The 26,302-nt window shown below is 49.3% G+C and overlaps 1 protein-coding gene across 2 annotated transcripts in view; it reads left to right on the top strand.

Moving 5' to 3' along the window:
* Positions 1-26,302, top strand: part of HK2 (hexokinase 2) — a 56,308-nt gene that overhangs the window by 15,674 nt on the left and 14,332 nt on the right. Inside the window, exons 1-7 of one of the 2 annotated variants that reach the window (XM_081017318.1) lie at positions 1,567-1,769; positions 12,784-12,946; positions 19,602-19,750; positions 20,488-20,607; positions 21,858-21,953; positions 24,252-24,351; positions 25,440-25,623. In XM_081017318.1, the coding sequence (XP_080873444.1) occupies positions 1,707-1,769; positions 12,784-12,946; positions 19,602-19,750; positions 20,488-20,607; positions 21,858-21,953; positions 24,252-24,351; positions 25,440-25,623 (875 nt within the window). In that variant the 5' untranslated portion in view covers positions 1,567-1,706. Of the gene's footprint in view, positions 1-1,566; positions 1,770-12,783; positions 12,947-19,601; positions 19,751-20,487; positions 20,608-21,857; positions 21,954-24,251; positions 24,352-25,439; positions 25,624-26,302 lie in introns of those variants that run through there. The other variant, XM_081017319.1, reaches the window with a different exon arrangement.

Raw genomic sequence — 26,302 nt, 5'->3', positions numbered from 1 at the left:
CATCTTCCCCTTCACGGTCCTTACTGCAAACTGTCTGGGGTGGAGGGGTTTTTTGGATATAGGTTTTGTTGCACAAGGAGGCCAAATATGCTATTGTTGTTGCTATTATTAAAATTTGTATACCACCCTTCATCTGTAGATCTCAGGGTGGTTCGCAACATAAAAATACAATATAAAAAAATACAAAATACATGATAAAAATAAAAATTACACAACCTGCATTTGACCGCAGGTGAATGAATCCACCCTGGAATGTACTGGTGGTGTGGAAGTCTTCTATGTCTCTGACTGAATTTGCCAGGTATGTGGTTCAATCCCACTTGCAAAATAACTGACAGCCTGATTGACAGCTCTGTTTGAGTGGATTGCTTGCCCATCTTGTAGAAGAGGAGTGGGAAATTTGTGGGGGTCCCCAAATACTATGCTTGATTGCATGCAAGCTCCTCTGAGCTTGCAGGACAGGGCACGAATGCCCTGACCTTCATCCCTGACCACTGGCCATGCTGTTGGGAGTCCAACAATCTCTGCAGGGCCACAGGTTCCCCATCTTTGGAAGTCTTTTCTCAAAGGGCACCAAAAGCACTTTTAGCTCTCCTTATATAACCCATTTTTAATGGAGAATCCATCACGACCCTCAGGGTGCATACTGGAATTTAAAATGGCTTTCTGTCCCGATAAGAACTATTTCGCGGCTCCGCGGGGGAGTAAGCTTCGCGCCCCCTTCAGAGTTCTGGCCGCCAACTCAGAAGCAGCGCGTCTAGCCCCGGCGCCGCACTCCGCACGCGCTCAGGAACCCGACGCCGCCGCGCGTCTCCGGCAGGCGGCGATCCTTGCGCCAGCCCCTCCCGGCTCAGGCGAGCATCGTGCGGTTCTGCACGCCCGCCAGCCCCCGGCGGAGTGACGACGCCGGCGAAGGCGGGGCAGCGCAGGGCAGGGCGGCGCGTCGAGTCCTCAGCTCAACCTGGGAGCCGGAGCGCCATGTGCGCGGCGGGTCAGAGCGGGATGCGGTGCCTGGAGGGGCGCAGACTCCATGCACAACGGGGGCGCAGCTAGTTTCCGATGTTGCACTTGCAGGACAATAAAGAGCCCCAATCCCCAAACTGGCCTCTCTGCTGCCGCGCCTTTAGGGCTCCTTTTGCTCAGCCGCCCCGCGCAAGATGCCCAGGGCGAGAAAGCGCCCTCGTGGCCAGGGAGGTGCAAAGGGAAGGGCCGGATGGGGCATTGGACCCATTCGGATACCCGAGGTTATGCCCAAGCGGGCGCCTGTGTTGTTTTCAGAGCCTGGGCACGGATCCTGGGACTTGTGTCCGAGTAGAAGCGCCTCGCGTGGGGGACAAACAGAGCCACAACCTCCCGGGCGCGTTTTTCCTTGGGGAGCCTGGGCTGTGGGCGGGGCGGGCGCTGCACTCTGCGCTCGCTCAGGAGCCTGCTGCCGCCTGGGTGGGCCGCTGAGATTTCCGAGCAGCCGCCTTCCTCCTCCTCCTCCTCCTGCTTCGAGGCTGAGGCTCCACACACCCTCCGGCCGGGGCCAATGGGAGGCGCCGGGCAGGGCGCGTCACGCGGGAGCCGGCAGGGGAGGATGGCATCGCTGGCGAGCCTCAAGAAGCCACTTGGTTCCCGCGCCGGGTAGCCAGGCAGGGCCGCCTCCGCCTCGTCCTCGCCGCCCTCTCCGGCTCCGGGGCTCCGGGCCCCAGTCTCGCCGCGCCATGATCGCCTCCCACTTGCTGGCGTACTTCTTCACCGAGCTCAACCACAGCCAAGTGCAGCGGGTGAGGGCGCGCCGGGGCCCCGCCGAGGGACCGGCCGGGCTGGGCGAGGGAGCGGGGCGAGCACGTGGGGGCAGCTCCGGGGCCCGCTCGGGAAACGGCGGCGCGATTATGGGGGGGGGGCGCCGCTCTGCACGCGCTCAGAGGGACGCGCAAGGAACGTTTGCATGCTTTTCAAGCTGGAGCGTAAAAGCGGGGAATTCCCGTCTGCGCGGGAGACGCGGAGATCTCGTGAAAGGGAACCCAGGGACCTCTCGTCTTGGGTGGGTTGGGCGGCTCTGGGCGCCCCGTTTCCCGGGACAGGGGGAAGGGGCGGCGGCGGCTGCCGCTACGATCGGACCACTGCGCGGAGAGAAATAGGATTATATTGGTGGGGTCTTTGAGCAAGGCGCTCTTTCCGGCTTCCACGTGGAATGCAGGTGGGACATTTTCTCCCCTTCCGTTGGTGGGAGGCTGGACTATGGCCTCCCCCCCCCCCCCAATACTCGTCTGTTCCGTTCTCCAAACTTTCATGTATTGCAGACGAGAGCGCCGCCCCCCTCCACGACTATCTGGAAGAAATGGGGTCCCAATCCTGCTTTTTCCTTCTCGATAGTTACTCCCTTCAGTGGTTCAGGATGGAGGGGGGAAAGTCCATGCCGTGATACGATTGGAAGAAAGCCGCCCCTCCCCCCCCCCAGCATTTTGGGGCTACTCCTTCCCCGGCCTCTTCCAGTCTTTATGATGCCAGGAGCGGGTAGTGGTGATGGAGGGATCCCGGATGATCTCTCCCCCCCCCCCCCCGGCAGACAACAAAGGAATCTGTTTTCACTTAAAAATTACGCCCCGCCTCCTTGTGGCATCCGCTTCCGTGGACCTCAGCCTCGAGGCAGTGACTTTTTAAAACCTACCTTTTTAGAAGCTTGCTTAGTTCTGAGAACTTTAGGCATTGGGAAAACTTCTTTTTTTAGCCTAGCAACTCTGAGGGAGAGACTGGTGTGTGTGGTTGGAGCCTCGGGAGCAAGATTAATTGTATTTAAATACAGATGACTTGAGTTTGCAGTAGCTTAAAATAATAGCATGCCACATGAAGATTTATAGATGTGGGCGTGCTTCTGCAGAGCCTATACTGATGCAAAGCTTTTGTGTCCTATTTCTTGAGTAAACCTGCGCAGGATTGCCACCTGGTTCTGTGCTGGCTTTTCGTTTCCAATGCCCAGGCTTAATCTTGGCAAGGGGCATGTGCAGAGTGGAGTGCAGCTGCCCGTAATGATGCAATATGCATCCATTTGGGGTTTTTAGGTACCTATAAGGTTCCATGTCAGCCGGATCGTGACCTCTTGGCTATCAAATCTTGCAAATGCCTTTCTGACACTGAGCAGCAGATGGCCACAGAAGGCAATCTCTTTCATTATAGCTTGCTAGTGGCTTCAATGTGCCAACACTCTGAGTGCCCACAGCAGCAGCGTTTGGACGTGGGTGACCTGCTGCCAGCAGGACCAGCCCAAACCCTCTGATCCTCAAGGCAGAACATCCAAATGGCCCCTCTGACCAAGCAGAGTCAGGGACAGGCTGTAGAGCGACTGCTGTGCATGCAGAAGGTGCCAGGTACAATCTCTGGCATCTCCCAGTCTGAGGCCCTGAATAGTCACTGCCAATCAGTGTCAACAATACTGGGCTAGATGGACCAGTGATCTGATTGCTATTTTGCAGGGAGACATTTTCCTCAGCCTCTTCCCCATCACAGTGAGTGGGGGGACTTGTACGCAGGAGGATGTCCCCCGGGGGTTGTGCATCCTGGCTCAGATCTGCCTGCCCCCTCACGACTCTACTTCACAGTGTCCCAGATGTGCTGCCTGCAGAAGCCACTTTGTCCTGCCTGCTGGCAAGCCTTGCTGGCTTGTGTGCAAACAGAGCTGAAGCAAAGCAGCTGTTGCCTCCCAACAGGAACTGATGCAAGTGGGACACTTCTGCTTTTGGATGGCTTACTATCTAGATCAGGGCAGTCTTAACTTTTCATACCAAGTGAGAGTACTTGGATACACGGCTGCACTCTGCCTTGCTGCGTGGTGCTGGTGGTGGGGAAGCAAGGCCAGAATTTGATGCCTGCATGCTGCCTTCCCAAAGCTGGGAAAGCACTAACTAGGCTTTGGGAAGGTGGCCTGAGGGCTAGGAGGAGCATAAGATGTTGCTGAGGACTGCCAAAAAAAGGCCTCTGCTGCATGGACCACCGTGATCTAGATGATCCCTCAGACAGACACACACAGCCTGTCAAAGTCACACAGGGAAAGGGCTGCCTCTGCTGCGCTTTTGATCTTGGGAAAACCTTTTCCACTCCTCTCTGCTCCATTCCCTTCATTCCAGTGTTGGACTGTTCCAGCTTTCCTCCTCCCTGTGACTCCAGAGTTGCTGAGGAAAAAAGAGCTGCTGGCATCTCCCTTTTTCCCTTGTGGCCCAGGGCTGACTTAAGTTAGGAAATCTTAGTGAGAATTACTGTGGTACCTCTGGTTATGTACTTAATTTGTTCCAGAGGTCCATTCTTAACCTGAAACTGTTCTTAACCTGAGACACCACTTTAGCTAATGGGGCCTCGCACCGCTGCTGCACAATTTCTGTTCTCGTCCTGAAGCAAAGTTCTTAACCTGAGGTACTATTTCTGGGTTAGCGGAGTCTGTAACCTGAAGCGTCTGTAACCTGAGGTACCCCTGTATCAGGGTTTCTGAGGAGGAAAAGATCCTTTTTGCAAAGCAGGGGGCAGGGCAGAGAAGGTTTGCCCTTTGTGCCAGGGACTTCCGAAAAGCTGTTTTGATATTTTCTTCCCTCTCCTCTAGGTTTGGGGTGTGGGGATGCCCTGCCCTGATGGGAGGGGAAGCACCATCCCTCCACATGTGCAGAAGGTTATTTGACACCAGGCTAAAGGGGTTCCTCTGCTTCCTTTCATTATTTGCTCTAATTCTTTCTCTCCTCCCTTTTCTTGTGCAAGTCTCTAAAATGTTACGCTGGTTTTAATTTCTGTCTCTGGAGGAATGTGCCTGCAAATATGCCAACACTGCATAATTCGTGTCTCCTTTTCTGACCTTGGGTTGAGAAATAACAAATGGAGAGCTCATGTGATCTCTTTCTATTGCTACGAAAGTCGTTATGACAAAGATCACAGATAGCATCAGAGTTGACTCCTTCTCATTACAGCGTCCTTTGCCCACCTGCTGACCTCCAAATGTTTCAGACTGCAACTTGCATCAGCACCAGGGGACACGTCAACATCATACAACCATGTTGACTGGTGGAAATTGTATTCTGACCAGGAGGTTGGGGAACCCTCAAACCATATCAAGGGAGGATGCCTTCTCCCTTGGTTGAGTGCTCATTGACTCACTCCTCCATCCTTATCTGCCCATCCAAACCTGCAAACAGACCCTACATGTGGGTGAGGTTGATGGGAATTATAGTCCAAGAGCATTTGGAGGTCACCAGTTGGTGAAGGATGTTCTATGCAGATGAAGATGTAACAGAGGGAATGTAGCAGAATTGGCATTCTTCTTTTTGATGGTTTACTTAGTTGCAACCTGGGAACAGCCTGAATCCCGCAGCCTGGCCATTCCTTTGATCTTGTTAATTGCTGCTCCCTGTGAAATAATAGTTTGTCCCTCCTTGTTGAGGAGAGAAGGGTCTGAACTTTTAACTATTTTCTGTCCAAAGTGGGTCACTTTTGGAAGTGATTCTTCCACTTAAAATGGACCATGCCTGCAGCAACCAGATCTCATTTGGATAGGTGTAGTTTGGGACCCAGAAAATAAGGAGGCAGAAAAGAATTGGGGCGGGGGAGCATTGGGGGAAGGCACCCCCTTTCTTTTTGTTCAGGACACACCCTGGCAAACCAAACTGCTTGAACCTCAATGGTGTTGCCTACCTTCCCTGCAGCACGTGGTGTGGAAGAAACTTTGGAAAAGTATTGCATGCACTTTGTAGAGCCCTTAGTGCAAGCAGAGACACAGAACCCCAAAGGGCATCCTTTTGAGGTAGCCCCTGCATCCTTGTTGGCACATGAGAAAAGGTTGGAGAGCACTTGAGGCCATCAAGTGAGTAACTGCTCTTATGTAATGTGGGACAAAAAGTCCCAGATTCTTACCATTCTAATCCATTGGGTTAGGGATGCGGGTGGCACTGTGATCTAAACCACTGAGCCTCTTGGGCTTGCCGATCAGAAGGTAGGTGGTTTGAATCCCTGCAATGGGGTGAGCTCCCGTTGCTCTATCCCAGCACCTCCCAACCTAGCAGTTTTAAAGCACGCCAGTGCAAGTAGATAAATAGGTACCACTGTGGCAGGAAGGTAAACAGTGTTTCTGTGCACTCTGCTTTCCTTCATTGTGTTCTTTTGTGCCAGAAGCGGTTTAGTCCTGCTGGCCACATGACCCGGAAAGCTGTCTGTGGACAAACGTCGGCTCCCTTGGCCTGAAAGTGAGATGAGCGCCCCAACCCCATAGTCGCCTTGTACTGGACTTAGCCGTCCGGGGGTCCATTACCTTACCTTTTACCTTAATCCATTGTGTTATTCAGACTTGACCTAGAAGCATCTTGGAAGTACCAGAAATGGGTAAGGCTATTCCAGAGGGACCTGATTGACCAATTGCAGTTTTATTGTGGTTGGTGGAAACCAGCAATGTGCTGCTTCCAAAGAAAGAGGTGGGCAGGTAAAAATCTCCAGAGGGTTCCAAAGCTGTAAACACAAATCTCAGCTCAGTTGGTGGAACATGAGACTCTCAATCCCAGGGTCATGAGTTCGAGCCCCAGGTTGGGTGAAAATGCCCTTCATTGCAGGGGGTTGGGCTAGATGACCCTCGTGGTCTCTTCCAATTCTACAGTTCTATGATTCTGTTTTCCAGCTTTCCCCAGGGTCTTTCCAGTTCAGAATCCCAGTTCCTCATGAACTGCCCTTGGGACATGCCTGTTGAAACACTGCAGCCATGTTATATAAGTCACTGACTTTTGTTGTTGAGCTATAAACTCGGTTTTTCTGTAATCAAGGGATTCTGTAATGTTTTCCCTCTTTTCTTAATTAATACTTGCCAGTGTTTAGGAAAAGGAACTTCCCCAGCCCTTACTTATGAATGTGATTCATGGGCATTTATGCTCTTGCAGAAGTTGCACCGTAAACTGATGCAATTTGAGGTGGAGGAGATGCAAAGGAAAGTCAGTGGGAGAGCGCTTTTGGCTTATAATTTCTAGCAATTCAGGGCATCCATTTGTGTTTACGTTGCTGGGATATTGCCAAAGAGGGCACCTGCATTGGCATACCTAGATCACTCTCAAAGTTGAATTTCATTGCCAAGAAGTTTAGCATCATTGAGCAGAGTCTGCAAAAAGGGCCTGTGAATGAAGTCATCTATCCACAGAATAGTTTCTACAATTAGAAGCACACTTACTAGTGAGTAAACCCCTGAACTTTGTGAGAATTTGAGGGTAAATGTGCATAGAGATGTGCAGTGAAGCAGCAATCGTATGCAGACTTAGCTTTGGAGCAAGCCCAATTGAACTCAGTGATATTTACTTCTGAGTAAACGTGCATAGAGGTGGACTATAATAGATCCTTGCTGTGCCTCAATCTTTGCCTGTTCTCTCTAAAGCTAGTGATTTTGGTTGAGGGAATCAAGCAAGCCAGCAAGTTGAGACAGGATCGGAATCCAAGTCTTTCAAAATCTAAACCCTTCCTGGCAGAACCCAACCAAAACCTACAAAGATGCTGACTAAGATGATGTTTGTGGGTCTATAGCAGGTTGATTAGTTTGTCGGGATAGTTCTTAAGTTCAAATCTGCTACAGTGGTACCTCGGGTTAAGTACTTAATTCGTTCCGGAGGTCCGTACTTAACCTGAAACTGTTCTTAACCACTTTAGCTAATGGGGCCTCCTGCTGCCACTGCGCCGCCAGCGTGCAATTTCTGTTCTCATCCTGAAGCAAAGTTCTTAACCTGAAGCACTATTTCTGGGTTAGCGGAGTTTGTAACCTGAAGCGTATGTAACTTGAGGTACCACTGTACTTAACTTCATAAGTCTATCTACGTTTGATAAAGAAGCACAGAAGAAGAAGAAGAAGAAGAAGAAGAGGAGGAGGAGTTTGGATTTGATATCCCGCCTTTCACTCCCCTTCAGGAGTCTCAAAGCGGCTAACATTCTCCTTTCCCTTCCTCCCCCACAACAAACACTCTGTGAGGTGAGTGGGGCTGAGAGACTTCAGAGAAGTGTGACTGGCCCAAGGTCACCCAGCAGCTGCATGTGGAGGAGCGTGGACGCGAACCCGGTTTCCCAGATTACGAGACTACCGCTCTTAACCACTACACCACACTGGCTCTCTATTTTTGGAAAACCAAAGAATTTTAATTTTACCTTCTGGAAATATTAGGTAATGCCAAACAACAACAACAACAACTGCATGTAATTGGCAATCATTTTTAATGATTTCTATGCAATTGTACACACATTGTACTTACCAAGCAAAACTAAATTACCGTATTTTTTGCACCATAACACTCACTTTTTTCCTCCTAGAAAGTAAGGGGAAATGTCTGTGAGTGTTATGGAGGGAATGCCTACGGGTGGCATGCCTACAGATTTTCCTCCTCTAAAAACTACGTGCGTGTTATGGTCGGGTGCGTGTTACAGAGCGAAAAATACGGTATATTAATTGAACCAAAATATCTTTTGAATTCCCAAGTCATGTTACAACTTTTTAGCGCCCCTCATTTTTGGAAGCTGAAAAATTCAGCATGCCCTCTTCATGCAGGGCTGTCTCCTGGGCCGACCTGGAGATGATGGGGACCTGCATGTAGAGCAGTTGCTCGGCTGCTAAGCTACAGCCTTTCCCCTTTCATTGTTGGCAGTGGCTGCTCTCCCTGCCGAAGGTGTGTCTGAATGGCAGGAGGCTGCAGCAGGAGGGCCCAGGCTTCTGCTTGGTAATTGGTTGCTAACTGTGTCCCAGCTAAGAGTTCAGACACAGGCGGTGGTGCTAGCCGAGGGGGGAGATGAACCAGGGGAGGGAGGAACCCGGCAAGCAGGAAAGTGACTCATGTTCTGCTGTGAAAGGGCTTTGGGTAACTGTCATGCTTCATTCATGAAGCTACAAGCAGGCCCAGTTTCTTCAGCCCTTGCTGCAGTAGGAAGTGATCTAAAGGCCTGTGGCTCCCCCTCCAAGGCTCTCTGTGCTTCTTGGGATTGATCCTAAATCTTAGCTTGCTCACCTATGCTTAACGTGTGGACCGTGGTGGGGCAACCACCAGGAAAGTACCGTAACTGTCAGAGCTCCTCCTCTTTAGCATTTTAAGGCTAGTGCGGAACATTAATATGCCAGGATATATTGGTTGTTTGGGGCCACTTTATCTTTCAGAGAGGGGCAGAGGATGATGATGATGATTAAATGAGGCTCCAGAGAACTCAAATTAACCTGAAGCCGAAGAGCTGTGTGGCTCTCCAAGCAACAGCAGTTCTCAGATGGGGTTTTAGCTGTGACTACAACTGTGCCAGCCCCACTTTTACCGGCCCAGAATATCGAATGTTGATTGGGCTGCAGTCAGCTTTCAGCCATCAGGGGAACTTGTGTTGGGACACATGGCTCTGGGATCCAGTTGTTCTCAGGGTGGGGCTGTGCAATGTGTTTCTCCACATGGTTTACCTAATTGCTGCCCGCTGACTTCTGCGGGACAGTGGGTTGGTGGCTGCATCTGACGGACCGGGCGAGTGACGCATGGCTTGTTTTGCCGTCTTTCTCCATACTTTTCCCATGAGCATTTCTGCGGCGTTTCCAAATGGGTATTCTTACATAAGGGCTTTGGGAGGTTGCTCCACAAACCTGGGGTGCATTTGAGAGGCAGCAGCACAAAGTTAACAAGCACACTATTGTTCATCTTTGCCATTTCATAGCAGAGCAGAGCCACAAGCACCACATGTGATTCTTGTGTTTTTAATTTTGGCAATGTTTCCTTAATTTTGCACAGAACAGCAGAAGGCCAGATTTACAAGAAGAAGATGACACACTTCTTCCCCCTTGAGTTGGCACTGTGGAAATACTCTATAACTCCTAGCATGGGACAGGCTGGTCGCCTGGAAAGATATGTGAAATGGGAGGAAGCAAGACTTACAGGAAGCAGCCTGCCTTCCAACAAGTGTACAACCCCTTCATACTCAAACCGGCAGAGGATTGTGAAAGCCACGCCCAAAGTTCCTGTTCTGTGTCATTTTTGCTCCTACATGTGTAGAGAAATGTGGTTTGTTCTGCAAGCACGTCTTGCCCTGCCCCTCGGTTGTTTGCGTCATCTCTGAGATGGGATGGCAGCAGCAGTGCTGGCTCACTTGCCTGCGTAACACAAGGAGGCATTTGGAATTTTTGCATTGTATTGTGTAGAGAAAGTAGAGGAAAGTTTTTCTTCCTCTCATAACAGTAGCATCTGGCTAGTCCCTCCAGCTTTCTTAGGTAGTTAAGCAGAAGAATTTGTTTACTGCATTTATAGCCCTCCTTTTTCTCCAAGGAGTACATGGTTCACCCCCTCCTCAGTTAATCCCTACAACAACCCAGTGAGGTAGGTTAAGAGGCTGAGACTGGCCCAGGGCCACTCAGTGACTGAGTAGGGATTTGAACCCTGATCTCCCAGGTCCTAGTCTGGCACTCTAACCACTACTCCACACTGGCTTCCTGGAGTACCTCTGCTATGGGGCAGCTATATGAATTAAGTAAATAAATAAATATCAGAAAAGCAAAATGTAACTCAGAGAAGGATCTGAAATATTTTCCTTGAAGCTTGAATTTGTTTTATTCTGGATTGCTTTGTTGGTGTTTCAATGTGTTGTAAACCACTTTGAGATTCTTTCTTTAAAACATAAAGCAGTATAGAAATGAAATGAATAATAACAACAATAATAAATCTCACTGGGGGGAAATGGTGCCTTGAGATTCCTTTGTGGCAACCTGGGTTTAAGGTGCTATTTGGCAACTAGATTATATATCTGCGTTTCTAACACTGCTTATGTTCTTGTGGAAGCCTCAGGTGCTGGTGGGCTGCTCCTCCACCTCACACCAATGTGACACCCTCTCGTTGCTTCCACTTGTGGCCGAGAAGGCTCTCCAAGAGGCAGCAATTGCACAGGCTGCACCTGTTGGAATTCCTTCCCTGGGAGAGGGAGACTTTCCGCTCCCTGAGTGTCAGTTGACCATTCATGTCTCCCTTTTCCTTCTGTGGAGGGCAGCTTTTTCTAAGCCTTGCCTTGTGTTTGCTTAACCTGGCAGGCTCTGGGGTTTTTCTGCGTTCAATAATTTCCTCCTTGGAAGTTGCCCAGACTAAGCCGCAGCAAGGACAGAGTTTCCCCTTTCATTGACATATATTGTGTCTCTGTGGAGTTGCAGCATATGGAATTTGAGATCCGGATGACCTCAACCTCTAGCTTAGCTTTTAGCTCTTTCAGCGCTGGGGATCTTTTCTGTAAAACTAAACATTGCTACCTCGTGTCGTGAGGGAGGAATTCAGAAGCCGAGGCCTGGGCAAGATCTGGCATTCCTTGACCTGCCTTTCCTGTGAGTCCTGCTTTCTGGACTCTTGCCTCGTAGCCCTCCAACTTCCATGCTCTTGCCCTCATCTTCTGCCCTGACTCGTGATCCCCGATGGCTCTCTTTTGTGGAAACCCGGATCTGTGAGGCAGAATGCACGGTGCAATTATTAAGCAAATATTTGCACGGCTGTTTAATGACTAGCCCTGATATGAAATCAGACAAGCAGAACTGGATCAGTTCCTCTGTGAACCACATGCAGTGGTGCGGTCATTAATTTCCATGAATCTATACTGAATAGAGCCTAGCTGTATGCAACAAAGGCAATCTGCACCTGCCTTCTGCAACCTGGCGCCCTCCAGATACTTTGAACTACAACTCCTATCCGCCCCAGTGCTATATGGCCCTGCTAACTTGTAGTGGCTTTCTGGGGTTTCAGGCCCTAGGACAGGGGTAGGCAACCTGGTGCCCTCCGGATGCTGTTTGTTACTTCCCATCATCCTTGAGCACTGGCCATGCTAGATGAGATTGGACCTGGGACCTTCTACATGCAAAGCAGGTGTTCTGCCACTGAGCTACAGCCCTTCCTCTCATACTTCTGTTCCTTTGCCCACTTCTGTTCCCCACTCAGCCTCTGCCAAGCTGATGGACCAGACAAGATTTGGCCAATTGTCCACATTGCCCAATACCTTTTGTAAGAAGAACAGTTTGTTTTTCAATGTTTTGTTGTTAGAACAGGAAAAATTCTCAGTACTCAATAGGCTTGATACTTTTGCTAATTGTAGAGACAAAAGGATCAATACTCATCCCTAATGCTGAGACTTCAGATGGTGCAGCTAGGAATGGTTTTATTCTGAGGGCTCACTTTAAAAACACACGCCTGTCTAGTGCAGCACCCTGCCGTTGCAGTGTGCAACCACTTGCTGTTTCTGGGAAGCCAGAGCCAAGCCCCACAGCAGCATTTGCCCCTGCTGTGCTTGTCAGCAGCTGGTCTTCAAAGACATGCTGCCTCTTCCAATAGGGGAGGCAGAATGTAGTTGTGTAAAACATTGGCCACTTTCCTAGAGGCATAGAGATCCCATGATCAGCTTTCCAGCTTTCACTATCTTTTGACGTGGGCAATAAAATGCACCGTGCCCTTTTCTCCTCAGGCAAGACGGCCCCTGGCACACCCAGAGGCTCCCAACCAGATTCCAGCCAAGCAGCGGGTTCTTGCAGAGCTGATGGGCAGCTCTAGGTTTCGTCAGTCTCTGAAATGTTCCGTCTTTATAGCATAGCACATAAAAGGACAAGCTCATTGGAAACACAGGTCCATGTATAACAGCAGAGCTGTTGCAACAAGCTTTCCTTGGATTCGGGGAAAAGGGTCAGACTTACCTTGTGGCTCTCTCACGGCATCTCTGAGGGGTCTGTGGCGGATTGAGATCACCAAAGACTCAAGGATTAGCGCTGTTGAGATGTCTCTTTCAAATGTCAAATTGACTTCGCTTTCCCCTCTCCTCCCCCAGATTGACAAATACCTCTACCACATGCGGCTTTCAGATGAAACCCTGCAGGAGATCTCAAATCGGTTCCGGAAAGACATGGAGAAGGGCCTTGGGGCGGATACCAACCCTACAGCCTCCGTGAAAATGCTGCCGACGTTTGTGAGGTCTACCCCAGATGGAACAGGTAAACAGCCACCACCCAGGAAAGGGTTAAATTCCTGAGCTCTGGGACCCGTCTTGATTGACAATGCTCAGCTATGAAAGATCATAGAACCTTGGAAAGGGCCCACAGGGTCATCTATTCCAACCCCCTGCAATGCAATGGGAGGTGACAATTAAACAGGAGAGTGTCTCTGAGCACGTGCCAAGTGTTTTTTCCTCCATGTAACTGAGCCTGTTGGCAGACATGCTTCTCTGCAACCACTGGCCACTTTCTAAAGAGACAAGCTTGACCTTCAGCCTCTGAAGCCTGCTGTCCACAAAGGGTGGCGTGAGCTTCCAAATAACTCTCTTCCTTTCTGGTCTCCATTGCTGGTCTCTTGGCTCTCGTCCACTTAATAGTTTCAAGTTCAAGAAAGAAAACAGTTTTTAGGGAACTAAAAGTAATTTAGGAGGTTTTTATTTATGTGTTTGTTTTATGCCCCACCTTTCCTCAAGTTCAAGGCGGCAGACATAGTTTCCCCCTCCCCATTTTTTCCTCACAACAATCCTGGGAGGTAGGTTAGGGTAAGAGAAGGGGACTGGCTCAGGGTCTGCTGGTGAGTGGTGGAATTCCCAAACCGCGGTGTCTCCCAAGTCTTAGCCTAGCACTCTAACCACTACACCATGTCTTCTGCCTATGTGTTTGTGTATACATGCACACATATATTATACATAGACACACTGGATTTGCTCACTGTTGCCTCTGGTCTGACAGGTTTTGCAAGTTTTTGAAACGATGGGGAAATGCGCAGAGCCTCTTCAGCTAGAGGCAAGAGGGCAGTGAGCCTGCGCAGTCTGAGCAGATGTCCTACTATTCTGTGTTCCCTTCAGCCCTGCAGAAAAGCCCCCAGCCTCTCCCCCCCATGGTCTCTCATGGACTGCACCTCTGGGATGTTAGGTCTGAATTACTCTCAGGCAACAGGGGAACAGAAAGCCTTTCAGTCAGCACCAAAGCTGGCTTCAGTCAGGGAAGTTGGATTGTTTGATGGTTAGCAGCCAAACTGACCCCCTGAAGTTCAGGAAGTCATGGGCTGGAAGCCTCCAGCTTCTCTGCCAGCTCTTTAGTGGGACGTTTCCTGTAAACATCCTTTCTTGGCTTTCTGCTGTTTCCTCAACCTGGTGTCTTCCCAATGCTTTGGGCTTCCATTCCCATCAGCCCTGGCAATGTTGCTGTTCTTCCCAAGTCATAGGATTGTAGAGTCGGAAGGGAGCCCCAAGGTCATGTAATTGAACCCCCTGCAATGCAGGAATCACAGCTGGTCACCCTTGTTTTCATGGCTGGGGTGGGAGAGATTTTTCAGTCAATACTTCAAAGGTTTGCACATGTGCTTAGGTCCAGTAAAGAGACCATTAGGGACCTTTGCCCGTCTCACAAGGACAGAGAGCAGAAATAAATACTGTTAAAGCAGGTTGAATGTGTCATGAGGCAGGGCGCTATCACTGAACTTGTTAGAATCAAAGAATTGTTGATTTGGAAGAGACCTCGAGGACAAACCGATTTCTGGCTTATATGTATTCTTTTGTACTGTAGTAAGTTAGCTTAATCATTGTTACTGTGGACCAGATATACAGCGGACGCTTGGGTTGCGAACGTGATCCGTGCGGGAAGCATGTTTGCAACCCGCAACACTGCATCTGTGCATGCGTGAGTTGCGATTCAGCACTTCTGTGCATGTGCAAAGCTTGATTTAGTGCTTCTGTGCATGCGCAAGTGCCGAAACCCGGAAGTAACCCATTCCAGTACTTCCGGGTTCGGTGCTGTGCGCAATCCGAAATCACGCAACCCGAAGCGTCTGTAATCCAAGGTATGAACTGTAGTAGGAGATATGTGCCAACCCCCCCCCATTTTTAGCTATTATAATATTAGCAGCAGTCATAAGGTTAGACACTGTTTCATGACCATTTCGCAGAATAACATCTTTTCGATAACCAAGCAGAAATATTTCAGGTGCCAAGGGTATATGGGCTCCTAAGGTGCCGGAGATATTGGCCTGAGCCGATTTCCATAATATTTCTATTTGAGAACAATTCCAAGAGATGGGCATGTAATCTGCATTATTCAGTTCACATCTCCCACCCTAACTTAGATATTAAGTTCCGTTTATAAGGCGTTGAATACCATTGATGAAGGGCTACAAAGTAGTTTTCCTTTAGGTCTGCTGGAGTTAGAATAGATGTGGGGCAGGGGCATTTTGCAAGTGTGAGAAGGTGAGCTGAGCATCCTAAGGAAGGTGGGAGAATGACAAGGCTTGGGGCTGAAGGGCAGGCTGGGATAGTCTTGTCTTGCTGACTTGGCACCAGGATCTTGACTTGGCACTGGGCTCTTGTGTTCTCGGAAAGGGGCTGGCGGCTGGTCAGAAATGTCCCCTGCATTTGACCCCTCCACATGTTTCTGCTGCCACCCTCCCCCCTCAAAAGCAAGGCCCGGGGAGCCTGGGTTTGGGGCCAGCTGGCTTCTAAGAATTGCCTGGATGAGAACCCTGAGGAGAGGCAGCTCCCTGTCCGGCTGGAGGAGCAGGCTGCCCACATGAACAGTTGCAACACTGGAACCTCCTCTTGAGTTGGCAGAGAGACAGGCCCAGAAATGGGGAAGGGTCATCTGGAGGTGGACGAGGGCCAAGGAATGTGCTGCTTCTGCAAGGAGCTCCAGATGGTTATCTAGGCTTGCAAAGCAAGAAGGGAGAATTTCCTCTCAGGAAACCAAGCTGGGAAGCCTTTGTAAATGGGGTGGGGTGTGGGATGGTGGAACAGGCCGATGACCACCACCCAGAAAAGGGCTCACTGAGCCAGGTCTGAGCTCCACAACCTGTGTGGATCACCAATGCTCAGCTTTGAAAGATCACAGAATTGTTGAACTGACGAGTCAGAAGGGACCGAAAGGGTCATCTAGTTCAACCCCCTGCAACGCAATGGGAGGCGACAATAAAAAGGGAGAGTCTCTTTGAGCATGCACCAAGTGCTTTCTCTACATGTAACTCAGACTTGTCAGCTGACACGTATCCCTCAGCTGCTTTCTAAAGAGAGGGGCCTCTGAAGCCTCCTGTCCCAAAAAGATGGAAAGGACTTCTTTCAAATAATCTTGTTCCTTTCCAGTCCCCTTCGCTGGTCTCTCGTCCCACTTAATCACTTCATGTCGGAGTCAGAAAATAGTTTCAGGGAGTTGAGTTGGGCCTTGAGTTGGCAGGGGAACAGTCCCACACATGAGGAATGGTTGTTTTAAGACAGACGGGGATCAAGGAATTTGCTATTTCTGCAAGGAGTGTCAGGTGCCTATCTAGGCTTGTAAAGCAGCAAGGGAGAATTTGCTCAGGAAACCAAACTGGGAAGTTTTTGTAAATAGGGGTTAGGGAAATATGTGTCTCTCTCTCTGCTCTCATTTGAGGGCATTTTCAGCCATATCATAGAATTGTAGAATTAGAAGGGACCTCAGGGATCATCTAGTCCAACCCCTGCATTGCAGGAATCTCAACTAAAGGCCATCCAACCTTTGCTTAAAAACTTCCCATGAAGGAGATTTCACAACCTCCCGAGGAGACCGTTCCACTGTTGAATAGCTCTTACTGTCAGAAAGTTCTTCCTGATACTTTCTTGTAACTTGAATCCATTGATTCAAGTCCTATCCTCTAGAGCAGGCATAGGCACACTCCGGCCCTCCAGATGTTTTGAGACTACAATTCCCATCATCCCTGACCACTGGTCCTGTTAGCTAGGGATGATGGGAATTGTAGTTCCAAAACATCTGGAGGGCCGGAGTTTGGCAGAACCCAATAAAAAACTACAAAGATGTTGACTAATATGATGTTTGTGGGTCTATAGCAGGTTGATTAGTTTGTCAGGGTAGATCAGGCATAGGCAAACTCGGCCCTCCAAATGTTTGGGACTGCAATTCCCATCATCCCTGACCACTGGTCCTGTTAGCTAGGGATGATGGGAAATGTAGTTCCAAAACATCTGGAGGGCCAGAGATTGCCTATGCCTGCTCTAGAGCAGGAGATAGACAAGTTGGCTCCATCTTCCATGTGACAGCCTGTCAGGGAACTGACATCGGAGCTAGAGGCGGAGGGAAGGCTCTCAAATGATGCTGGAGAAGGGCCCAGCAGGGAGAGAGGCAGCTCAGCAGATGGGGAAGCAAATCAGCGCAACACCAGGGATAAAGGGGGGCAGATGGGGGAATCGGCGAGAGGGCTCCAGGACTCTTCACCGGACACCAGCGGGGAGAGCACGGGTCCTCCGCTACCCACGCCCTCCCTGCGCAGAAGGCTTCCGCGCAGGGAGAGTAGGAGGAGACTTGGCGTCAAACAACTTTTATGTTGGAGAAGGTTTAAGAAACGCCCACTGACGGATTCTGCTAGCGACTGAGGCAGCCAGACAGAAAGGTTTAACAAGGCAACATAGCCAGGAGAGGCGGCAACTTACGCACGAGCAACCCATACTCATTACACAGCCCTTCAGATATTTGAAGATAAGTACCACATCATTTCTCAGTCTTCTCATCTGCATGTTGCACATTCCCAACTCCCTCAACCATTCCTCACAAGGCTTGGTTTCCAGACCCTTGATCATCTTAGTTGCCCTTCTCTGCACACCTTCCAGCCTGTCAATATCCTCCCTAAAACTGAACACAATACTCCAGGTGTGGTCTGACCAAGGCAGAATAGAGCGGGACTATTGTTTCCCTTGATTGGGACACTAGATGTTTGTTGATGTGTATGGATTTTTTTTATTTATTACATTTCTATCCCACATTTCCTCCCAGGAGCCCAAGGTGGTGTATATATAGTTCTCCTATTCCTCCTCCTCATTTTATCCTCACAAGAATCCTGTCAGGTAGGTTAGGCTGAGAGTGAGTGACCAGCCCAATATCGCCCAGTGAGCTTCATGTCTGAGTGGAGATTTGAACCCTGGTCTCTCCTACTGCCTCCAGCTGGGGGCATATTTGCTGCCTCGGGTGAAGAATGGGCCAGTGGCCCATCTGGTCCAGCGTCCTGCTCTCAAAATGGCCAGCCTGGACTCCCTACAAGCCCACAGGCAAGGCTATGGTTTAGCTAACTTTATGGTGCTGCTGCAGGAAAAAGCAGGCCTATGGTATCTCCCATGGGGAAAGCAGAGCTGATCTCTGCAAAAACACAGCCCTAATTCTGCACTTTCCAAGAAGATGACAGACATGCAGCGGGGAGGGGGCTTAACACCTCCCATGCCTGCCAGGCCTTCTTGGCAAAAAGCCCCTTGATGTCATCTGCCGCCCCAACCCAGCGGGATCCACTTTCAGTTTAAGAATCTGGCTGTGTGTGTGTGAGAGAGATAAAATGGCAAATGGGGATGATTTGCTGGGGGCAACTGTTTGGGGAAGGGTTAAGCAATTCTCCCACCCCATATCTAGCCCACTAGTTCTCCCTGGCACCAGCCCCTGTTTCTCCTTTGCAGCCTTGAGTTCTGCTCTCAGAGACCAGGGGGCACACCAGAGCCTTATACCCAGGCCTGGGTGCTTGGACATTGTCATAGGAGATCCTGCCAACACGATGAGGGGATCCCCGTAGGAAGCTGAATGTATCTACGGCAGGAATCCCTTGCCATGAGAAGGGCTGTTTTGATGCTCTCCTTGCCAGCTGGCCTGCAACTCTGAAGCAGGCAGGCCGTGGGAGAACTCTGCATGGATTCGGCCCAGGCTTGGGGTCAACAGGGTTCTTCCTCTCCCCTCCCTGATCTGGGGTGGGTTGCTGAGGCCCCTGGTCAGAGAGTATTAATTTCGTATCTCCTGCTTGCCCTCTTCTCTACTGGCTTCCTTCCATCACTTGCACGCTGTTGTCGAAATGCAGAGTGACTCTCTGGTGTATCGGTTTCTGGGCCCCCACATTGATTCCTAGGAGCAAGATGCTTTGTAGGGTTTCTTAAATCGAGGATTGCAGAAAAGAGATGTTGTTATGTACATCAGATGGGTTTCTAAGCTTTGGCAGGGTGCAGTCCACTGGGAAGCTTCTGTACATGTCATAGAATCATAGAATTGTAGGGCTGGAAGGGGAGTCATCTAGTCCAACCCCCCACATGGCAGCAATAACAGGTAAAGAGCCCCCGACAGTCCCATTTCTCATGGATGCAACCCCCCCCATGTACAGTGGATTGATGTCAGTGAGGAATGGGGTCATGGCAGCCTCTAACTGATGCCTGATTGGTTGATTGTCTGCATGAACACCATATGGCTAGAGCCCTCTTCACAAGACCTGGAACTTCAGAACCACAGAGTTCCTGGCCTTTCCAACTTCCCTTTTCTGCAAGGAGAAGTGGATGCTGAGAGAGGCTCTTGAGAAGCCAAAATGACCCTGCTGGATCAGACGAGTGGCACACCTAGCCCACCATCTTGTTCTCACAGTGGCCAGTCAGATGCCTATGAGAAACCCACAAGCAGGATTCAAGCACAAGAGTCCTCTCCTCTCTTTGGTTTACAGCAACTGGTATTCAGAAGCTCTGCAGCCTCTGATTGTGAAGGCACAGCCCAGGCATCATGGCTGGTGACCACGGCTGGTAGCTTCTCAATAAATGTCTTCCAGCAGATGCCCAGGCAAATCTAGTTCACCATCCAGGGCTTCTTACGCCAGGGAGTGAAACAATCCCCATCTTTTCTTTTTTCTTTTCCCCTGCAGAGGAAGGTAACTTCTTGGCCTTGGACCTCGGTGGCACAAACTTCCGGGTCCTGAGAGTCAAGGTGGCTGATAATGGCAGCAAGAAAGTAGAGATGGAGAACCAGATCTATGCTATCCCTGAGGATCTTATGCGGGGCAGCGGAGTGCAGGTGAGTTGAGCTGCCTTCTCTTGGCCATCTCAGGAACCTTTTAGCACCATTGCTCTTTCCTGTTGAAAAAGGAAGCTAAATCAGGGACGGTCATACTTCCAATGATGGGGAAGCAGTGACGAAGGACTGCAGAGATAGGACCTCAGCAAACACCCTTAAGTGGCTGTTTAGATCTCCTGGGCCCAGGACAATTCGGCTTTAAAAGGGAAAAGCAGCACCTTGACTTGAGCTTGGAAACAAGCTTGTCATTTGAGGGCACAAAATTGTCACCTGGTCCAGTCACCTGCTCAGACACTTTGCTTGCCTTCTCTTAATTTCACACGATTTGTGATGGCTTCTTGGTCATTGTGCAAATTCTCAACTCTTAGGGAAGCTGTTTAGAAACAGAGGGAGTTCTTAAATCACACTGTTTCCTTGTGATGAAATGTTTTTGGGGAAGCTGATAGGATCTAGATTCATTTTCGAATCCTTTGACAAACGATTTCCAAGTCATTCAGGTTAAGCGGCAGTACAAAAAACAAAACAAAAATAGTGTTTGCAAATTTTCTGCTCCAAAAAAGGGTCCAGAATTCTGCAGTTTAGAATGAATGTTTCATCGTTAGACTCCAGCGGCCAAGTTCTGGTTTCAATGGATGTATATACTGTGTGTGTAGTATAGAAATAAATAAATCCTGATGCCACCATTGTCTGACCACAGCCGGCCTTCCTAAGTGTGTGTCTCCTTCTCTGCCCCTCAGCTCTTTGACCACATTGCTGAATGTTTAGCTAACTTCATGGACCAACTGGAAATCAAGGACCAGAAACTCCCTCTGGGCTTCACTTTCTCCTTCCCTTGCTCCCAGACCAAACTGGATGAGGTAAGCTTGCGACTCAAGTTCTCCTGGGATTCGTGAGAGAGATGGTAAAGGCTCCAGGAATTCTGGAGGATTTCCTGCTTTAAACTTTGCCTCCTCCATGAATTCAATTAGGAGGCTTTGGAGAAGCTAATTTCTTGGCACCTGATTTGCAACATATGCAGGTAATAATTCTGGTCTGCCCCGTAGGGCCATTGTAAGAACTTACTAAGATGACGTACATGGAATACTTTCAAACATTCATGATATTAAGAATAGTTAACCCATGAGGAGGGTGTGTCAGGCACTTTTTGGAGCTCGGGACTTTTGTGTAGAGGAGAAATGGCTGTTTTTGGTGATAGAAACTGGGCTGGCTTCCCATTAGCAGCAGCACAAATGGAAATGTTACGATGATTATTTTATTTATTTAATAGAATTCAGTACATCACTTGATTGCAAAAGAACCCAACCAACCCTCAAAGCAATTTACAAAGAAAATAAAACAATACAGCTATCAGTAAAAACAACTCTTTAAAACATTTAAAAGATAGAAACAGTAATAAACTAAAAACAGATTAAAACCTACATTAAGCTTGCCTAAGCAAAAACGTTTTTCTCAAGTGCTGTAAAGTGTGCACTGAAGGCGCCTGCTTGATGTCAAGAGGCAGGGAGTTCCAGAGGACAGGTGCTGCCACACTGAAGGTTTGAGTTTTTACAAATGCAGAACAGGGTATTAGGTGGCACCTAGAGCAACTCCCAGCTCTGCCAGTTGAAGTGGCTGAGTGGGCATATGCGAGCCAGGTGATCTCACAGGTTTTTATTGTGATCTTTACCCACTCTTCCCAGGGCTGGTCCCAGGGCAGGTTTGAAATTCAGTATTCAAAAGTTGAAACAAATTACAGTCCCAGGAGTTGGGTGGCCCAGGTAAGTCACATCTTGCTTGGGGATTATGTTCCAGGGAAGGCACATGTACACAGAAACATGTATACTCAAACCATTCCCTTGGAACTGCCTCCTTCTTTATGGGAAAACCCCACGCAAAAAGTGCTTCTAAGCTCTCTGCCTTCCATGCATTTAATCTGAGCTATTTCAACCGGCCAGCCTTCAACTGTGTAAAGCTGAAATGGCACAAGTTAAAGGTGCATTAAGTTGTGAGGTACCTGTGTTACAACTACGGTGTGGGAAAGTTCTCTCTGCTTTGGAAACTGAACCTCTGTTTCTCTCCCCTGGCTGGCAGGCAGTTCCTTATTTCCTTTCCTCTTTTTCTCAAACAGAGTGTCCTCGTGACGTGGACCAAGGGATTCAAATCCAGTGGTGTGGAAGGCCGGGACGTTGTGGGCCTCTTACGGGAAGCCATAAGAAGACGAGGGGTAATCTAAGCTTGTTGCTGTCTCTAAGATAGTTTTTGTGTGTGTTGTTGTTGTTGTTGTTGTTGTTATTACATTTACTGTATATACTCGAGTGTAAGCCAACTCAAATATAAGCCGAGGCACCTAATTTTACCACAAAAAACTGGGAAAACTTACTGACTTGAGTATAAGCCGGTTCACCACACCACAAATCTCCTGGTGGGCCGGAGTGCGCGCGCGCGTGTGTGTGTGCATGCTGGTGGCAGCAAAGGCGGTGGAGGAGGAAGGAGCAGCCCAAAAGGGACCCTCACTCAAGTATAAGCCGAGGGGGGCTTTTTCAGCATAAAAAAATGTGCTGAAAAAGTCGGCTTATACTCGAGTATATACGGTATACCCCCCATTTTCCTCCAGAGAGCTAAAAGGTGGCATACATGGTCCTGCCCCTCCTCATTTAATCCACACGACAACCCTGTAAGGTAGGTTAGGCTGAGAAACTATGACTGGCCCAGGGTCACCCACTGAGCTTCAGGGTTAAGTGGGAATTTGAACCCTGATTTCCTGGGTCTTAGTCCAGCACTATGACCACCTCACTCTGCCCTCTCTAGAGCCCGGCAGCTGAATTCCTCCCGCTTCTCTGGAGCAGCAGAAAACAACCTTTCTCCCTCCTCTATAAAAGGATGTCACATAGAGGAGGGGGAAAGGTTGTTTTCTGCTGCTCCAGAGAAGCGGACACGGAGCAATGGATCCAAACTACAAGAAAGAAGATTCCACCTAAACATTAGGAAGAACTTCCTGACAGTAAGAGCTGTTTGACAGTGGAATTTGCTGCCAAGGAGTGTGGTGGAGTCTCCTTCTTTGGAGGTCTTTAAGCAGAGGCTTGACAACCATATGTCAGGAGTGCTCTGATCGTGTTTCCTCCTTGGCAGGGGGTTGGACTTGATGGCCCTTGTGGTCTCTTCCAACTCTATGATTTCCCCCAGTGTGTTGGAGGTGGCAGGGTGCATGCATGGCTGCCTGTGGAATCAATGGCCATGAGATGGTCGCTGGATGAGCAGGAGCGATAGGCCCAGTTCTTCGGCCATGCCCAGTCCTTGGTCCTCTCTGGCATCTCCAGGGAGGGCTTGACCTGCAACCTGGAGAGCCACTACAGGTCAGTGTTGACACTCGCTCAGCTAGATGGGCCATTTCCACAGGAAGCTGCCTTCTCCCGAGTCTGAGCATTGGTCCCTCAAGGTCGGTGTTCTCCTCACTGGCTCTGCAGGATTTCACACAAGAGTCTGTTGCTGCACCACCTGGAGATTCCAGGTGGACACAGACAGTGAACTGGACCATGCCATAACAGACACCAACATGGCGGCTACTCCATACACCTCTCGTATTAGGCAGCTGCCACTGAATACCAGTTTCTGGGGGGCACAAGTGGGCAACTGCCTCTGCCCTCCAGTCCTGCTTATGGGCTTCCCAAGGGACTAAGGGGGCCTCTGGCCTGATCCAGTTGCAAAGCTCTTCTTACCTCCTCCTGAGCTTGTCAGCTTGGTGGAGTTTCAGTTTCCCCTTGCACGGGGTGGGGTGGAGGCCTGTGTGTGAGGGCCCCTGGCCCCCATTGCCTTCCAGATGCCACATTTTCTTCTTACTTTTTTGGAGTCAGGACATCGCTAGATGTTCATGGTGCCTCGCCCCCCCTTGTGCAAAGTGCCTTGGGGGTTTGGGGCTGTGGTGTGGGGTGAGCAGGGCCTGGGACTGACCCATCCAGACAACCAGCTCTTTCCCCACCCAGTTTCTGGAGCCTCATCCTGGAGGGGTAAAGTGAGTGGGTGTTTCTGTTTGCGTGGGTGTGAATGAAGTGAAAAGCAGCACAGTATATGCAGAAGAGATTTAAATAAGAAAGAAGAAAACCTGAGACACTTAGGAAAACCAAATCACACATTGCACTGTGGAGAGGGGGTTCTATGTGCCTGTATCTGTGGTAGATAAGTTAAAATCCCACCAAAGAGCATATAATTCTTTGGGATCCTCTGAGTCTTTGAGTTAATTTATGAGTTAATTTTTTTTCAGCTAATGCCAAACTCCACATATTTTTATACCAAAGCAAAAGTTGCACATCCTGTAAGGTTTTCCATTTTAGGGCAGCTGAGGTTCTGGCAGCCACCAGCCTCCAGGTCAGGAGTTCTTGAGAACTGAAATATTTCAGTTGATCACCCCCCACCCACACACACCCAGAAGCTGAAATAGGATATTTGAGTATTTTGGACATTTCTTGACAAACCATTGTTCAGAATTTGAATCAACGGTGGCCTTTTCCAACTTCCTGCTCTGTAGGACTTTGAGATTGATGTTGTGGCTGTGGTGAATGACACCGTTGGGACAATGATGACCTGCGGCTACGACGATCACAACTGTGAAATCGGGCTGATTGTTGGTAAGAAGTCTGCGGGGAGAGGAGGGCAGGGACATTTCCCCCACCTTTGGAAAGCACCTGAATTTCCTGCGTACCTGAGGCCAGCCTGCTTCTTATGTTATTTTGTAATATTTGTACACTACTTGTCTGTAAAACAAAACAAACCTCAAAGCGGTTTACAATTAAGATAAAACAATAAAATTAACATCCAGAAGAATTAACAACAGTAATTTAAGACTTTCTGAAAATAACAATAGACTAAAAAGAGGTTAAAATGCAAATCAACTTTCTAAACATCTGAATAGGCTTGTCTGAACAAAAATGTTTTTAGGACGCACTGAAAAGAGTACAGTGAAGGTGCCTATCTAGTATCAATAGGCAGGGAGTTCCAAAGTGTAACTACTGTCAGACTAAAAGATTGAGTTCTTACAAATGCAGAATGGGCATTTTGTGGCACCTATTGCATTGCTAGTTCCAATGATCAAAGCAGTCGAGGGGGCACATATGAGGTAAGGTGATCTCATTGGTCAAGTGGTCCCAAGCTGTTAAGGGCTTTATATACTAATTTGTAACACCTTGGACTTGATCCAGAAGCAAGCCAGCAACCAGTGCTGATGTCTGAGCACAGGGGTTCAATGCTGACACGGCCACACTCCTGTCAGCAATTGCGTTGCAGCATTCTGCATTAACTGCAGCTTCCAGATCAAGTGCGAGGGAAGCCCCACACAGAGCGCATTGCAGCAGTCCAGATAGTTTGATCCCTCCATCTCACACCCTGTCTTTTGACCTGCCAAAAATATGTCTTAGAAAGTAGTGGCGGCTTTTATTTAGTCTCTTCTGGTACTTTGCTTGCAGTCGCAGAGCCCCATGAGTGTTCCGGGCCAGAAAGGCCAGGAAATAAAGCAGGGGCAGGGGAACAGGACACCATCCAGCTTCCAGAAGCCAACCTGGCCAGCAGCCAGGGATGATGGGGGCTGTCCCTCAGTGGCATCTGGAGAGCACTGTACTGGCTGCCCTTGAAAGTAGGGAAAGGGTGGGAGGCTCCAGCTGCAGGTTTTCCACTTTCATGGACTCTCCTAATCTCTCTCTCTCTCTCTCCCTCCCTTTAGGTACAGGTAGCAATGCTTGCTACATGGAGGACATGCAGCACATTGACCTCGTGGAGGGCGACGAGGGGCGCATGTGCATCAACATGGAGTGGGGAGCTTTTGGCGACGATGGGGCCCTGAATGACATCAGGACCGAGTTTGACCGGGAGATTGACATGGGCTCCCTGAACCCGGGAAAGCAGCTGTAAGTCCTGTGCCTCAGCTGCGGTTTTTTTTAAAAAAAATTAACCCTGGGTAGCATCAGAAGGGCCTGCTGGGTCAGGCAGAAAGGGCCCCATTTGCCCAGCATCCTGTTCTCACAAATGCCTTTTGTAGGAAACCAGCAAGCAGGCTTTGAGCACAAGATCCCTCTCCCCTCCTGTGGTTTCTGGCAACTGCAGTGGGGCAGGAGAGCTGAAAAATAATCCACATCTGGCAACCAAAATGGCCCTTGGGTTTCAGCTAGAACGTGGGTAGACAAGTCTAAAAAGCAGGGACACAAATTTTCATGGTGGCTCATTTATCAGAAGTAATGTATCTCTCATTGACCCTGGAAGTGTACACTCCATTCTGATTTAGCTCTAGGAAGGCTTGCCTAAATAAAAAGGTTTTCAACATGCACTGAAAAGAGTACAGTAAAGGCACCTGCCTGGTATCAATAGGCAGGGAGTTCCGAAGTGTAGTGCTGCCACATGAAAAGATTGCTTGCTTGCAGGTGTGGAATGAGTCTTATGTGGTAGCTGTAACAGTGCCAATTCCACAAATCAAAGCAGTTGAGAGGGCGTGTCTGAAGTAAGGCAATCCCGCAAGTAAACTAGTCCCAATTTGATTTTGGGAATATGCTTGCTGGCTTAAAGCAGGATATTTAGCTGGTACCAAACAAG

Source organism: Podarcis pityusensis, assembly GCF_964106645.2.
Source record: "Podarcis pityusensis genome assembly, chromosome: 8".
NCBI lineage: Eukaryota > Metazoa > Chordata > Lepidosauria > Squamata > Lacertidae > Podarcis > Podarcis pityusensis.
This window is presented reverse-complemented; position numbering and strand designations above follow the sequence as displayed.